Source organism: Notothenia rossii, assembly GCF_949606895.1.
Source record: "Notothenia rossii genome assembly, chromosome: 4".
NCBI classification, from domain to species: domain Eukaryota; kingdom Metazoa; phylum Chordata; class Actinopteri; order Perciformes; family Nototheniidae; genus Notothenia; species Notothenia rossii.
In genome coordinates, this window is record NC_136902.1 from 82,041,107 (window position 1) to 82,055,999 (window position 14,893).

The 14,893-nt window shown below is 39.9% G+C and overlaps 1 protein-coding gene across 1 annotated transcript in view; it reads left to right on the forward strand.

The window, feature by feature from the left end:
* Positions 1–399: 399 nt before the first annotated feature.
* The window catches only part of pde2a (phosphodiesterase 2A), a 139,866-nt gene continuing 125,372 nt past the window's right edge, over positions 400–14,893 (forward strand). Inside the window, exon 1 of the mRNA XM_079678422.1 lies at positions 400–895. Within this exon, the coding sequence (XP_079534548.1) occupies positions 837–895 (59 nt within the window). The 5' untranslated portion in view covers positions 400–836. The remainder of the gene's footprint in view (positions 896–14,893) is intronic.

Here is a 14,893-nt window from a genome sequence, read left to right on the forward strand (position 1 = left end):
TTCTTGCACGAATACGTTGTTCTAAAATTCTAACTGGGTCTTGAGAATGTAAAACACCGGACATCTGAAGCCACTTGGGGATATTTAAAGGCCTTGAATGTAAACAAACATGTAAAGGGCTCTTGTTTCACTAGGCATAGCTCTTGTAGTGAATCCCTGCTGTTTCCTTGTCTGTAGTGGGAAGGCCATATAAGGCAGAAGATCTGTGTTGGACCTTGAGACCTGTGTCCTGAGATAGGCACACTGCAGTTTAGTGCAACATGTGGTTTTATAGTGGATCCCTGTCAACACTATAGATCTCCTCTGTTTGGGAAGACAGAGAAAACTACTTCAAGTCATTATCTCAGATCTACAGTATGGCTATACAGTTTATGAAGAAAGAAGAAGAATAAGTGTGCATGGTGGGAGTTGTGTGAAAAAGCGCAGCTGGGGTGGGAAGATACACCGTGAAAGTTGCATTTTTACAACACGACTTTCATTTTCACGGATGAAATGGTGCTGTTGATGTGTCCATGTGGTGTTAAGCGTTAAAGTACCGTCTGAGTGCCCTATCCCTCTCTCTCTCTCTACCTCTCTCTCTTCCTCCGTTATATCCTCGCTCACCATAGCGCGAGTATCAGTTACCGGGTCCCGACCAATCCGGCGCGCTGTCAGAGCTCGAGAGGAGACAGCAGACCGGAGAGAAGCAGACGCACACAGAGGGGAGCAGACCCTCCAACCTATTTATCCATCCGACCACCGGCTATCTTCCTTCACCCAGCACACAGGCAGCCCCTCCACTTCCTCCCGACTGCAGCTGTTTGGGTTAACCGGGGAGGTGCGAGGCAGGATGCGCCATGGGACAAGCGTGCGGACACGCGCTCCTCTGCCGTAGCCAGCCACCGTCCTCCGAGATGTAAGTGTGTTTAATAACTATGTCTGTGAGTTGTAGCTTCTTGCCACTTCAGTACACACTGGACGAGGCACATTGCGCTTAGCATTACGCCAGATAATAACACAGCCTGATGGAGTGTGTGTGTGTGTGTGTGTGTGTGTGTGTGTGTGTGTGTGTGTGTGTGTGTGTGTGTGTGTGTGTGTGTGTGTGTGTGTGTGTGTGTGTGTGTGACGTGTGTGTGTGTGTGTGTGTGTGTGTGTGTGTGTGTGTGTGTGTGTGTGTGTGTGTGTGTGTGTGTGTGTGTGTGTGTGTGCGTGTGCGTGTGTGTGTGTGTGTATGTGTATGTGTGACCTGCTGGGTGTCGTTATCCCCCTGACAGAGGCTCTGAGGACCCCCAGGTGAACCGTTCAGCCGGCTGTTGGTGTACACCGGTGTGTGTAGCTCACCTCCATCACACTGTAATATCTGTCTATAGTCTGCTCTACAGAGAGCTCAGTGACCTTATCGTGTGTTCCAAGGTATCATCATAACAGTAGCTGCTCTGATAGGCTACTCCCTCTAATATCCCTGCTGCGACTGATACAGTTCATGCATATTGGCCTCATAATTACTTTCTCTCAATTGCAATGTTCATGTGTTTATGTAAGGGCTTACTTTGAGCAAAACACCTTATTCTAAAGTACTGTTTGGCCACCGACAATCCAGCCATTTTAAAACAAGGCACCCTTTATAAAAAGTCTGTAATATGCTGGAACTTAAAGCACTATCAATAAGTTATTAAAACTGTTTATCAGTTATAGGCAATTAATAAAACAAGCTTTTGGGTTCACAGGTTGAGTTTAAGTATTCTTACCTTGTGAACACTGAATCAAAATGTTTGGTTATTAACCACTGACTAGTTTATTAACTGATTACCAAATCAGAGACTACTCTTTAACCCATAAAAGATTATAAACAGCAGCTAAAAAATTGTGTTCCAACCTGGCAACGCAACATTTCTTACCATTCTTAGCATTATTGGTTAAAAACTCATCCAAGGAGCCTGGGTTGAACACAATACTTTGATTCAGGAGACCTGTGTTCATACCCGTGAGAGACCAAAAGTCACACTCACTTTTCTTAATATATCCATATCTATGGGTTAAATAATGTAACACAACTTATTTTAAGCCAGGTAAGGATCTTTTACATAACCAAGTTAAGAACATCATTTCGTAGGAGACAGAGGAGTGGGGGATTTCTCTAGTTGTTAGATACTTACCCTTTATGTGTACACACCGAACATTCATCTTCACACTTCTTAAAACCAGCCTTGTTATAGTGTTAATGTTCATTGTAGACCCTAAGGCTGTTTTCCTTGTTCATGAAAAGTTTATATTTGGGAGATAAGGAGTTTTCACATAGAAGCAAATGTGTGTTGTGGATCAAAGGAGCCTTACACAATCGTATTAATGCAACGAAGCATCCCGGCAATGCATCCCATCTCCATATAGCTTATAGTGTTTACTACCGTATGTGTTGAAAACGTCTCGGGGTTCAAATTGGTGGTAATTGTCGCAGCTGTTGTGGTGTTGTTGTCCAGTCTGTGTTGGTTAGTCATGACTTCTCAAAGCGACACCTCTACAGGAAAAAATACTTTTGAATGTCAGGACCAGAAGTGAGTTCAGCTAAATGTAAGCCTATTAACTACTTTAGAGCCATCTTCATTTTCAAACAGGTTTTTTCTGTAAAGTTTGCCAAGAAAACACACAACACCTGCTCATAAATTAAGTGACTCATTTGCACTGAGTCGAGTGATTATGATTAAAACACGGGTCTGATCAAACAGCATCCACCTACTATGCTGAGAGCTTCCCCCAGGAAACATCCTGATGTCTATACTCTGTGCTTTATTTTAATGATTAACTTCCCTCCATCTCTCTAGTGGTTGAATAGCATAATTTGCAGCTTATAACATGTGATGCCATTATACGCTGATTGCACAAAATATTGGAGACATTTCCCTCAGATCAAGTTTCAACCTCTTTTTGCCTCAAAGTAGAAAAAAAATCCTAATCGAATGTGCTCCTCCTTCAATATTGGTTTAATTTCAATAAGGGAAATCACTGGAGGATAATGGCTTTTATTAACGTCACCAGCGCTTGTCAGTAAAAAATCTAAGCTTCTTACATTGGGCATTTGTTGGCCATTGTAGGAGAAAATAACCTGAGTTGTGCAGGGATAATGAGTCTGCCAGGTGGACGTCAGTGATCTTTCACATACAATTAGTTTCAGGAGCTGGTTTCCCCTCAAGCTGGAGTGTCTTTTGACTTGGGGACTTAGCATTTGTGATCTGTTAAGCTCACAAAGTGTGATGCTGTCATGAGATACACAAGAGCCGACATCATGCCTGTACCTTTCCGGATGTGTTCCAGAGAAACATCCACATCCTTTTGTGTTTCCATCATAATGATGCTTTTCCAGATCCTTGGGTTGTAGCTTCAAGAGGCAGTTATCCATCACAAGTATTCACCAAGCCTTATAAATCACATCCATGAAATCAATCTGAGCTTGAACCTCTGTTCTTCCTCGCTTTGTAATAGTTTATGTTCTATGTTTTTGCTGTTTGAAACAGCAATTTGAAGACAACACGTTAATACTCAATGCACTTCGTTTACCATGCTATCATTCTAGCAGTCAATGGTGTGCCAGAGGGTGAGCATGTAAACGGTCTGCAGCCTGAAAAATAGTGCAATTTACTGGACTGACGCCAGGAAGTCAGATCCCCAAGCCTCTTGCGGAACACACACACACACACACACACACACACACACACACACACACACACACACACACACACACACACACACACACACACACACACACACACACACACACACGCGCACACACACAGAAATGCACAAAAGTAAATGGCAGCAGCAGAGTTGTAACCTGATTCTTGATGAGTGAGTGTGTGTGTGTGTGTGTGTGTGTGTGTGTGTGTGTGTGTGTGTGTGTGTGTGTGTGTGTGTGTGTGTGTGTGTGTGTGTGTGTGTGTGTGTGTGTGTGTGTGTGTGTGTGTGTGTGTGTGTGTGTGTGTGTGTGTGTGTGTGTGTGTGTGTGTGTGTGTGTGTGTGTGTGTGTGTGTGTGTTCCGCAAGAGGCTTGGGGATCTGACTTCCTGGCGTCAGTCCAGTAATGTGTGTGTTTGAGAGAGAGAGAATGATAGAGAGAGGATGCTGACGTTGCAATGTGTTATCATCAGTAATGGGCTCATCAATACTAAAATATTCAGAGAGAGAAGAGACAGAGGGTAGAGGCAGATAAAGAGTATGCAGGGGAAACCATTGTGATCTGCTTGCATTTATGTTTGTTTGTGTATCTATAGAATGTGTGTTCTTCAGCAAAACATTTGGCTTAAAATTGTTCACTGACTTACAGTAACTGCATTTTGATTATTCTCTGAGTCTATGAATGTATGTTAAGTATTCAGCTAAAGGTCCGACATATACACTCTAACTGAAACACACAGTATGTTTACTAGCCAGCAGTAGATACAAATAATGTACAATTTGTTTTTACAGACAAGATCACTGACTGTTTAACATTCAAACAAATACAATGTAGAAATTAATTAAATTAAGGAGCTGTGCACATCCATGGCAGAAACTCCTGTCCTCCAGTTAAAGTGCAAATTAAGCACATCATTTTTGGTTGCATGCCCCAATTAATTTTCTGCATGAATATTAAGAGATGACCGGCAAAGCCTGGATGCCTTGAAACACTTTCAGCTGAATCATCAGTTCGAAAGATGAGTAAAATGTTTAAAAAAGAAATCTCTTTCTATAATAATTAGTCAGAGGTCAAGAGTGTGAGAGAAGATTAAATGTGTGTTACAAACATTCAATCTTCTTTCGCACTCTCACACCAAGCTTTACATTCTGCACATCACCACTGGCAGATTTGTGATAGAGATTAAGCTTTATAGGGCTTTGATGAAACAGCAGCTTTAATCAATTAACTTTAGGAATCTGGGTTTGGGGGTCTTAAGTGAATCCAATAACTGGTCAAGTGTTTTGTTCCTGATTGCAAAGAGAAAGCTCTGCATTGCCTCCGGCTCTGATTTGTGTCTCTGGCTTGCCATAACAAACTGAAGGAATTAGGAAGGATTTATTTTCTCAGAAACATGGTTTACCAGAATGTAACCACACATCGCATTTGAGGTTATCATGAAGAGATAACCTAAAATACAAATATACAGTTGATAACAGACCTTTCCAACCCTGCTCTTGAGTTGAATAAAACAACATGCCACTAATAGGCTGAATTAGAACAGTATAAATAGTTTTAGAGTTTACATCTGTGCATTTAATCCTGTGGCTAATTTAAAGTCTTCAGCACATCTACAAAGTGTGTATTTAGACTGGGGAGGAAACCGGAATGCCTGGTGGACACACATCAAATTTGTTATTTAACGGTTAAAGTACAGTCTAATATCTTAAAGCATAAGGAGGCAACTTTAAAAAAAAAAAATATTGTACATAGTACAGTACAGTTGTTATGTGCTGTGCAATGCAGCTGAAGGAGCGGCGGTTAATAATTACTAATATAAGAGGGGTTTCTTATGGAAGTCCATGCATCATGATGGTGGGAAAGTCTGGTTTATATTCAAGTTCAATCAAGAAGGAAATGCAAATAAAAAAATGTGCACATAGCGTGGGGACTTAATCTACATTACTGCACCAAATTGATTCAACCTAATGCACTTTATACATGCCATAACAAGGCCTTACTTTACTCTGCGTGTGTAGCTGGAGGGAAAGAGATGGATGCATTAATTTAGCAATGCCAACAAGTGGTTTAACATTAATGTTAAATAGAGTGTACTCTATGTAATGAGATGTAAAACAACTTTCCACATCATTAACAGAGTGGACATCCATGTAATCAGTAGCTTTAGCTGAATTTAGTTTTTTTAATACTTTTCATTCAGCCAGTACATCCCCAACCTGGACAGCTCTGAAACACCCTATGAATACCCTCAAAACATTCATGTAATATCTCTGCGGAAGTGAATGTGTGCTTTTCCAGGGTTATATCTAGAAACTGCTTAATATGATATGCCATCTCTGCTGCTTCTATTGTGGGTTCAAAACAAGAATAGAAAACCTAGCCAGCTGGTAACTTGTGATGTCTGTTTCTCACACCTTATTAGGAAGCGCTATTTTAAGGACGGAGGATAGAATTACAGTTAGTTTAAGATTTCAAAAGTTAAGGATTAAAGCTGCAGCTGGTTTAGTGTTGTGTTATAGTGAAAGGAAGGATGATGTATAGCATATGATGGTTTTGGTAAGAGTAAAGCTCCAGGGAGTGCATTTAAGTCAATAAAATATTCCCCAAGTGTGTGTATGTGTGTGTTTGTGTGTAAGCCTAGAGGTGTCCTAGGGAAATGAGCCTGACAGGCTCCCATGGTTCCCAGCTTCGGCTCCTGCAGCTCCTGTCAGCCTTCTTATCTCTATGGACTGTTGCCACAGACAGGTGTGTGTGTATTTGTGTATGTGCGTACTTGTGTGCGTGCGTGTGTGCGCAACAGTGTATGTATGGGTACAGTATATTTGTGTTACTGTCAGTAATCCAAGGGACGGCCACAACTGCGTGTGTGACTGTTATTTAAATGTGTTTTTATCAGCAGCTACAACTGGTGTTAGAGGGAAGTCAGCTGCGTTTGGGACACAGTTTGATTAGAAAACACCGTAAAGTTTCCCTCCTTTTTTGATAGGCATCTTTGTGTATGTGTGTGTGTGTCCTCTTTACTTATAGCCTGAGGAAGAAATGACCTTGAATAAATATGGCGTAATCTGCCAAATACTGTATATTGCATAGAGAAAATGCAGGGTGACATCCGACTTTGACGCTGGAGTTTGTGTTTAAGTTTGGTTTATCTGGTGTGACACATCAATGCTTGAATGCATTTACTACTTACGTTTGAAGGTCATTGCAATTCCAGTGTGAAGAGCTACATAATTTGTATTTAAGATGTGACTTTACTCCTTTGTTTTTGCATGTAACCATTTTGTGTCTTTCTTCAGACAGGAGGAAGGTTGCAGGAGACACAAACACATGCAGGGGCTTACTTCAAAGTTGTTAAGAATCTATTGTTGTTGTTCTCTGTCTATTTGTAGTCATGTTATATATCTCTATGGTCATTTTGTTGCTCTTCCGGCTGGTACATGTCTCTTTAAGTTGCATTTTGCAAGCAAAGACCAGGGGGCTCTGACACTGCCTGTGTATAGTAGGTCCATTCAGTAATCCAACCATTCACACAAGGTCATTGCTACAGTATAACAAGCAGAGAGGGCTATGGGATCTTAGAGCTTATATATATTATAACTACTACAGGCTTTATACGTGAAAATGACCTAGTATCTGCTATCTTGTTAATATCTGCACTTACAAACTTAGCAGTAGTCAGAGTAAATCCAGAAGTGGAATTATATGTGGAGGAAAAGAGACTATTGAAGGAAATGTTGAAAAGAAGTAGGAGATTAAAATGACACAAGATGACTGGAGTAAATTATTTATTAATCTCAAACTGAGAGACACAAAAAACCCTTTCACACAGCTCCAAATTTCACAAGTTCACAGTGGAGTGAGAAGAGATTACTTTTCTCACATCCTGTTTTTCATTCTTGTAAAAGCAAAAGGGTTTTCGTGTTAATTCTGTACAAATGAGCTGACTCAAATGGTCAGCGACTCCCATGACTCTGTTTAGATTATTTGTTTGTCATTTGCAGTATGGGTTCTTTTCTTCATGTAATTACATTTTTCTAAAGGTTTTACTTACTGATAGTATTGCTATTCATCATGCTGAGGTTAAATCCAGAGTTGTTGTTTCTGTTGTTGCTGCTGCTGCTGTAGATTTAACAGATGTTTTTTCTTGTTTTTCACTTCTTTGAACATGGACATTTCCCTGTTATTGGTGTCATTGTTTTATCACTATAGATTTATCTGCTTGTTTGCCAAAGTAATATCGACGCTGTCACATGAGTTGCTATTGCGCCATTGTTGGCCTCTCCAGTAGAGTAGCAGAATGTGGCCCTGTGCTCCCGTTCCTCTCGCCCTGACTGCAGGGGTTTTTCTTATTGATCAGCTTTATTGATTGACTCACAGAGAGATGAAGCCATGACGGGCAGTACTGTAAGTGTTGCATTTGGGACATTCAGGGTTTTGTGATGCTTGTAGAGCTCAATGAAATGATTCGTTCCACAGCATATGAACATGCAGACTTGTAGAGACACGCATACATTAACAGACAGCTACTTGTAGACACACACATACATATACTGTTTTTTTAATTGTATTTCTGTCTGCAGCCTATGCATCCAGTATTTTAACACACAGCTGATTACCAAATGGAAAATGTTGATTTGGTCACATGGACTCTAAAATATTGACTGTTTGTGCTTCTGTCTGTCCTCACCGTCTATAAATGGCCCCTGTTGTTGAGTGTTCTGCATTGGTTTACTCATTTGTCACTATGTCCGACAGAGAGGGTGTGGACAACCTTCATCACCTCATTTGTATGCCACTGTCTCCATCCATCCATGTATCCTCGCCTTTTCATTTTTCTCACCTCTCTGCCACGGCTTACCACCTCTCCACCTTTGAAATCTCACCTGCCAGCCAGAGACAGAGAGGGGGACAGGTGCGACGGAGAAAGAAAAAGGCTTGAGATGGCTCGATAGATGAAGGGCAGGTGTTTCATCCAAAGAGTTGTCCAGGTGGCCTGGCAACTAATGGTGTCACAGGTTACCCAACATATGGGCGTATTATAATTCGTTATGTGTGTTTTCCAGCGTTGCAAATCCATACATTTTGATGTAATATTTTGTATGTGCTGTGCATTTTGTTTGTGACTGCTGCATTTGACAGGACTGCTGCACACATTTGATGAATGTTTTTCCAGTTTTCTTTCCTTCTCTTTTTTTTCTGGGATTATGGTTGCATTCTGTTCATCATACTGTACTGTAGGCTGCACATTGTCAAGTTTTAAAATAAGAAAGAATAAAAATAGATCGTGAGAATCCTGTTGCTCTAAAATAGTTTACAATTCCTCAGGGAGGGCGATCCACAGCCTGACCACAAAACCTGGTCACCAAGTTCATTCCTGAAAAATCACAGAGACAACGTTACTAGAAAACACTGCCATGTAAGGATTTCAATGTATCATTAAGATATTTAAATTTGTCAAGACACCTCACAGACAATAGTGTACTGTATCGAACCTTGTGTCATATTAGTCTGCCTGACTGCTGTGTTTAAAAGATTTAGACTGTTGATGGATTTTGACCTTTTGATTAGTGTAAGAATACTAGAAATCATAGTAATTTAGACAGAGAAATAAATGCCTATTCAAGGTTGAATGATCATTTATAATAATTTTGAAATGTTGAACAATGCACTTGAGGGTACAGGGGAAGTCTGAAGGGCAAAGTAATTTCAGTTTTTTTGTTAATCTGTGGCAAAGGAAGGAAACAGTGTTCTGTATGTGTGGACAATATGAAGTGTGTATATATAGAGCATCTCTTCATGTGTGCATATCTTAAGGCAGCATCAAATTAATATAGCATGAATCCAGTATTTGATCCCTGAGGAATACCAAGTAAAAGCCAAGAAATAACATGCCTCCTTTTGCAATCTCTAATTACAGTAATGTATAAAGCCAACCCTTAGAAATATAGACACACAGAAAACACTACATATTAGCTGAACATGATGATAATTACGGGATTGTTTTTGTTGTACAAGCAAACTCGCCTCAGGCAGTACAGCAGCAAGTGCTGATGCTGGGAATAATAGCATTGCAAACATTCACACTGTATTTTTAGCTGTAAAGCAACATGGAGGTATGCTGAGCTGCAGACATGAGTCAGGCACACTATGGTGGTACACCAAAGACATCAAAGAGTCCTCTCAGAGAAAGCAGATGGTTTTAAAAACATGAAATGGACATTATGTAAACTCTAAATCATCTATGTATACCACACTGTCACAGAGTGCTCTTGAGTTCATTTTTTCCTCAACCAAGTCCACATGCAGAAATGTTAAGTGCTTCTAGCAGAGGTTTTAAAGTTGCACAGTGTAGTATAAATCAAGTCACATTAATTGAACCGTGTCAGAGGCTTGATGCATTTACTTAAAGTACAGGATTTGCAAAAATATGATCCTTTAAACATATATAGCTAGTCATTTTAAGCTGCGGAAAATCAACAGAAAATACTAGACTAAGAATGATGACATACAGAACCTAAACATATAGATATCACCTTCTGCTGTGAGCAACAATGGTTCTGTGTTATGTTCTGAATAATAATGAAGTATTTAGTATGGATGGAGGTAACAACACAGTATGTGGGTGATACATAATTTAAATAGTTCCTTATATGACCTATTGATATTCCATTGGGGTAACTTGTCTGTTCGCTATCAATCCGAGGTTAAAGCTCATAAAAGATAGCGAATATTTGAATCATGCATAATTTAAGCCAATTTAAACAGTCTGTTATGTTCACAACAATTCACAAGATAACCAGATCATTTGTACACCTATACATTGCAAACAATTTTTTTTAACAACAACAGTTTGTTTGCCACATCTGTAGTGTTTTGGAGTAGGTTAACACTTAGGGTCGAAATTGTAGTAAGGTTGGAGAGTGCCCTTGTGTGTTTGACCTGCCGTTTCACATTTTAGTACACCCATGCAACACAGTGGTAAAGGGACCATAAACTGCTCCAAAACAAACAAAGGTTGTCCTTGAGCCTCGTAGTTTTCCAATAGGAACACACTCTGCCTCGAGCCACATTTGCAATTTACACAAACACACACACACACACACACACACACACACACACACACACACACACACACACACACACACACACACACACACACACACACACACACACACACACACACACACACACACACACACACACACACACACTGTCAGATGTATCTAATTGTTTGAAGTCTTGCGGAGGTGCTGGTTTGAAGCGGATGGAATTGATTTGCATTCAGACAGCATGTTCTCAGTCTGATTGGGTGTTAAGGCAGCAGCCCTGTGATATGCTAATTACAGGCTTAGGAGCCACCCTCTGACAATGTGTGGCTTGGTTCAAAATTGAACAATAACTTTATATAATAAGTATAAAATGATCTATTGTGTTCTGACAGCAAAATATGTGTATTGTGTGTATGGGATGCTTGAATGTGTACTAAATAACTGCTATCTTGTGTTTTGTTGTCCAATGGAAAATCTCAGATGGTTGATAGGATAAAATAATTACTAATGGTTGATTTACGTTTCTGAAAAACATTTTAACCCAGCACTAGCTCAGACTAGAAACCCATTGGATAATAAATGTTATTTGTTAGTTTGCTTTTCTGGCTGTTAACGTAAACTCAGGGTAGCAGATATATGCGAATGACGTTCAAAAAGTTATAGCAAAGTAGCTTGTCTGAATTGTTTTTCCCAATGTTCTGTATCTTCAATGACTCTAACTGATGACCTTTCCCTTGTCTCGACAAACACACAGAGCCACTACTTATTTCTATGTCTATCATTCTGTCTCCTGTACCATTTTCACGTTGTCCCCCTCTTTACTTTAAAACATATTCCGTTTTTTAAGTACATCTACATCTTAGAAGAAACACCACACTAGTGTGTAAGACGTCAGTGTGCAGTTTATCTAGTTGTGTTTACTGTGACTGTGTTCATTTACACACTTTGTTACAGGGTGTCCGCGGGGTCTTAAAAAGTATTAAAAGTTGATAAATCAATTTAGCGAAAATTATGGTTATTAAATTGTATTAAACAGCATTTTCCAAGGTATTACATTTTGTAGCTTTTTTTTAATAAGTGTATAAATTGTCCAAAGAGGTTTTATTCTAAAGTCTGCCTGAATGTAATCATGGCGTAGGTGTGCAGTGTGATTCTGTGTAGTTTATTTATGGCATCCCGTTGGATTTGACGTCATCTGAACAGGACATCGCACGCTCACTGCTTGATAGCGCGCAAAGGTCCGTTTACGCCGGTTGTTAAACAACATCGTTAAATCGTTAAACATCGTTCTGGGGAAATGCAAGTTTGCGTCCAAATGGTTAGAAGATAAGGAGGAAGGACAATCAATACTGTAGTAAATGTGAGGTAAAGTGTGTCGCAAATGTAATCTCCAAGTGGCGATGAGGTCTTAAAATGTGTGGAAAGGGTCTTAAAAAAGGTCTTAAAAGCTATTACATTTGACTTCAGGATTCCTGCATATACCCTGTGTTGTGTTGGCATGCTGCATGTATCCAGATGTGTGCTTCTGTACACGTTGTAGTAGTGTGTTCTTCTCCACATGGAGCCTACAGCTGTACATGTGTGTTATAATCTTGACTCCAGGTGCATCCTCCTTCTCAACATCAAAGTCAATATGTAGAGCTTGTGTATCTTTCAAAGCTCTAACCTCTGTATTCTCTGGAGAGTCTTTGATACACCCATTGCACCTTTTGAAAGTCTTCGTTGAGGACCTTCCCCACCGTGGATTGGATTGATGCTTAAGAGAGAGCACACTTGCTTTTATCTCTTTTGTCTTTTTCCCATCTTTCTCGTATTTATTTGTTTCTCTCTTTGCGTCTGCACCAGTCTGTTTAGTCATCAACCTCACTCTCGTCTCTTGACTGTCTGCCTCTTTCATCCTCGTCTTTTTGCCTTCAGTAAGGATGAGGGAGGATGTGTGTGTGTCGTTTGGTTGCTTCTTTTCTCCATGGTGAGATTGCATCGGGGCAGAGCTCGCCAGTCCCTAACAAGGCAGTCTGAGAATCTGCTTTGATGTCACCAACAATTTTAAAGTCAGTAATGAGGAGGTGGGACTGTTCTGATTGGTGCCGGCCTTCTTTGAATGATAGTTCCGCCTCATGTTTGTTGATTGTGTTTATGCTGTGTCGACTTCATATTTTGCACACAGTTAATCACACCACTTGATAGATATGACAGATAGTCTGGGTTGGAGTGGAAGTAAGAGACTTCAAACAAGAAAGTTGCTACAAGAAAACTACCAGTCATACCTCTGTTTTTTAAACAGCTGCACTTCAAAATCATAGCCGAAAGGGAAGACACCATGCAAGCCTCCAGTTGTTGATGTAATATTTTTATATTGAGGAGATTCTCTTCTACAATTAATTCCCATACTTGTCTGTATTCAGAGGGTGACATCATGGGGAACACACACTTCATCCCTCATTGAGAGGAAGACATCAGCCTAATTTGTTGACTTTGTGCCAAACATGACTTCTGATCTGTGAAACAAAATCAAGTTGACACGATTTATCAAATGGAATTCACTACAACAACAGAACCATTAGCTTGTAAATTAAACAATAAACTCCACTGTAATTGCCACTGCAATACAAACATTTGGAACTCAGGCTTCAGAAGAAGATTGTGGGTGTCGACTGCCATACTGGTTCTGTTGCAGAAGGACATGAATATTCTCTGATACAAACAACAAAACAAATGGGCGCATGGACTTCTAGAGTCTGTGGTAGAAGAGACATACTGAGAGCAGGTCATATGTAAAAGTCCCTTTTTGTGTTTTGATTTCAAATACATCATAAACAAACTATTCTCTTTCTTTTGTTTTCTCTCTGTTCTTTTACTTCCCCCTTTGTTCTTAATCTCAGTGTTTGTTAAAGCAAATCTCGCCTCAATTTCAATAGATGAGCTCTTTTTTGTTTATTTGTGGGATGCATCACACAGGTGACTGTTTGCTCACATACCGAGCCAAATCCTTTTGGCAAGGCGCATCAAATGGGGGAATCTGGGCTGCTCCAAATCCCAGTAGAGGTCTGAGAGCTGCAGGTGGCGACTTCAGAGAGTATCATCACATTGCATTTCAATAAGCTCCAACTGTCTGTACTCCTCCACTCCTCCACATCAACAGAGAAAGAATTTGAAATCAGGGGATTTTCCTTCGCAATGACGCCGAAATCCAGGAAGTTTAGTTCTGTGATCAGTGAGCAAAGTCAAATATTTCCCCATTTTGAAACATCTGTTGCAGTTTTTAGCTGGAGATGCATTCCCGAAGAGATGGGAAGTGTATACAGTATCATTCAATTTGCCACTTACAAAGTTGAAGCTTTACAAAAAATTACTTATTGTGAGCATATTTTCCTTGCAAACTTGATCAACTAAAGAAGACGGGAATGCCAACAACTCAGCAAAGTTAGGCTAAAACGTTTGCTTCTAGAAACGCACTCCAGAACCGTCCCAGGATTAGGCCTGCATCAATATTGTGCAACGATTTCTGACAAGAACGTACAAAAATACAGATGATTTAGCACTCTAGATCGGACATGCTCATCACTTCATCCTGCTTAGCAGCTCTCGTGCTTTCTGTGACAGATATTCTTAATATACTGACAGTAACACCTGGACTTTATAATAGGAACTGCACATTTCATTTGTTAGACGCTTTTATCCAAAGCAACTTACATACTCTGTACTGTGGGCAATCCCCACAGGAGCAATTTGGGGTGAAGTGTCTTACCCAGGGACACAACGACATGCTGACTGCAGTGGGATTTGAACTTGCTATCCCCTGATTCGAAGTCCATCATACTATCCACTGAGCAACAACCATCAAATTAAACATTAAACCACACGTTAAAAAACTCAGCACATTGCCCAAGTTAAGGTTTAGAAAATGCTTCTGGTAACAGATATTGAGAGAAAACAAGATTCTGATTATGCCTTTGAGTACTTAAAGTAAGAAATTTTTAATTTTCATGTTTGTGATGCTTTGATAAATTATAATTATAAAATGTTTTTTGGACCTATTTTTTGTATTATGGAAAAACTAATCTAAGAAATAACTAATTAGCTCCAACAATAGGGAATGCAAAGTCCTGTTGAATGCTTTTATAGCGTATAAATAAAGAGCCCCTTTGTTCACATTTCATGCACACATATGAGAATATTCCTCATATGCCTGTTCTTGT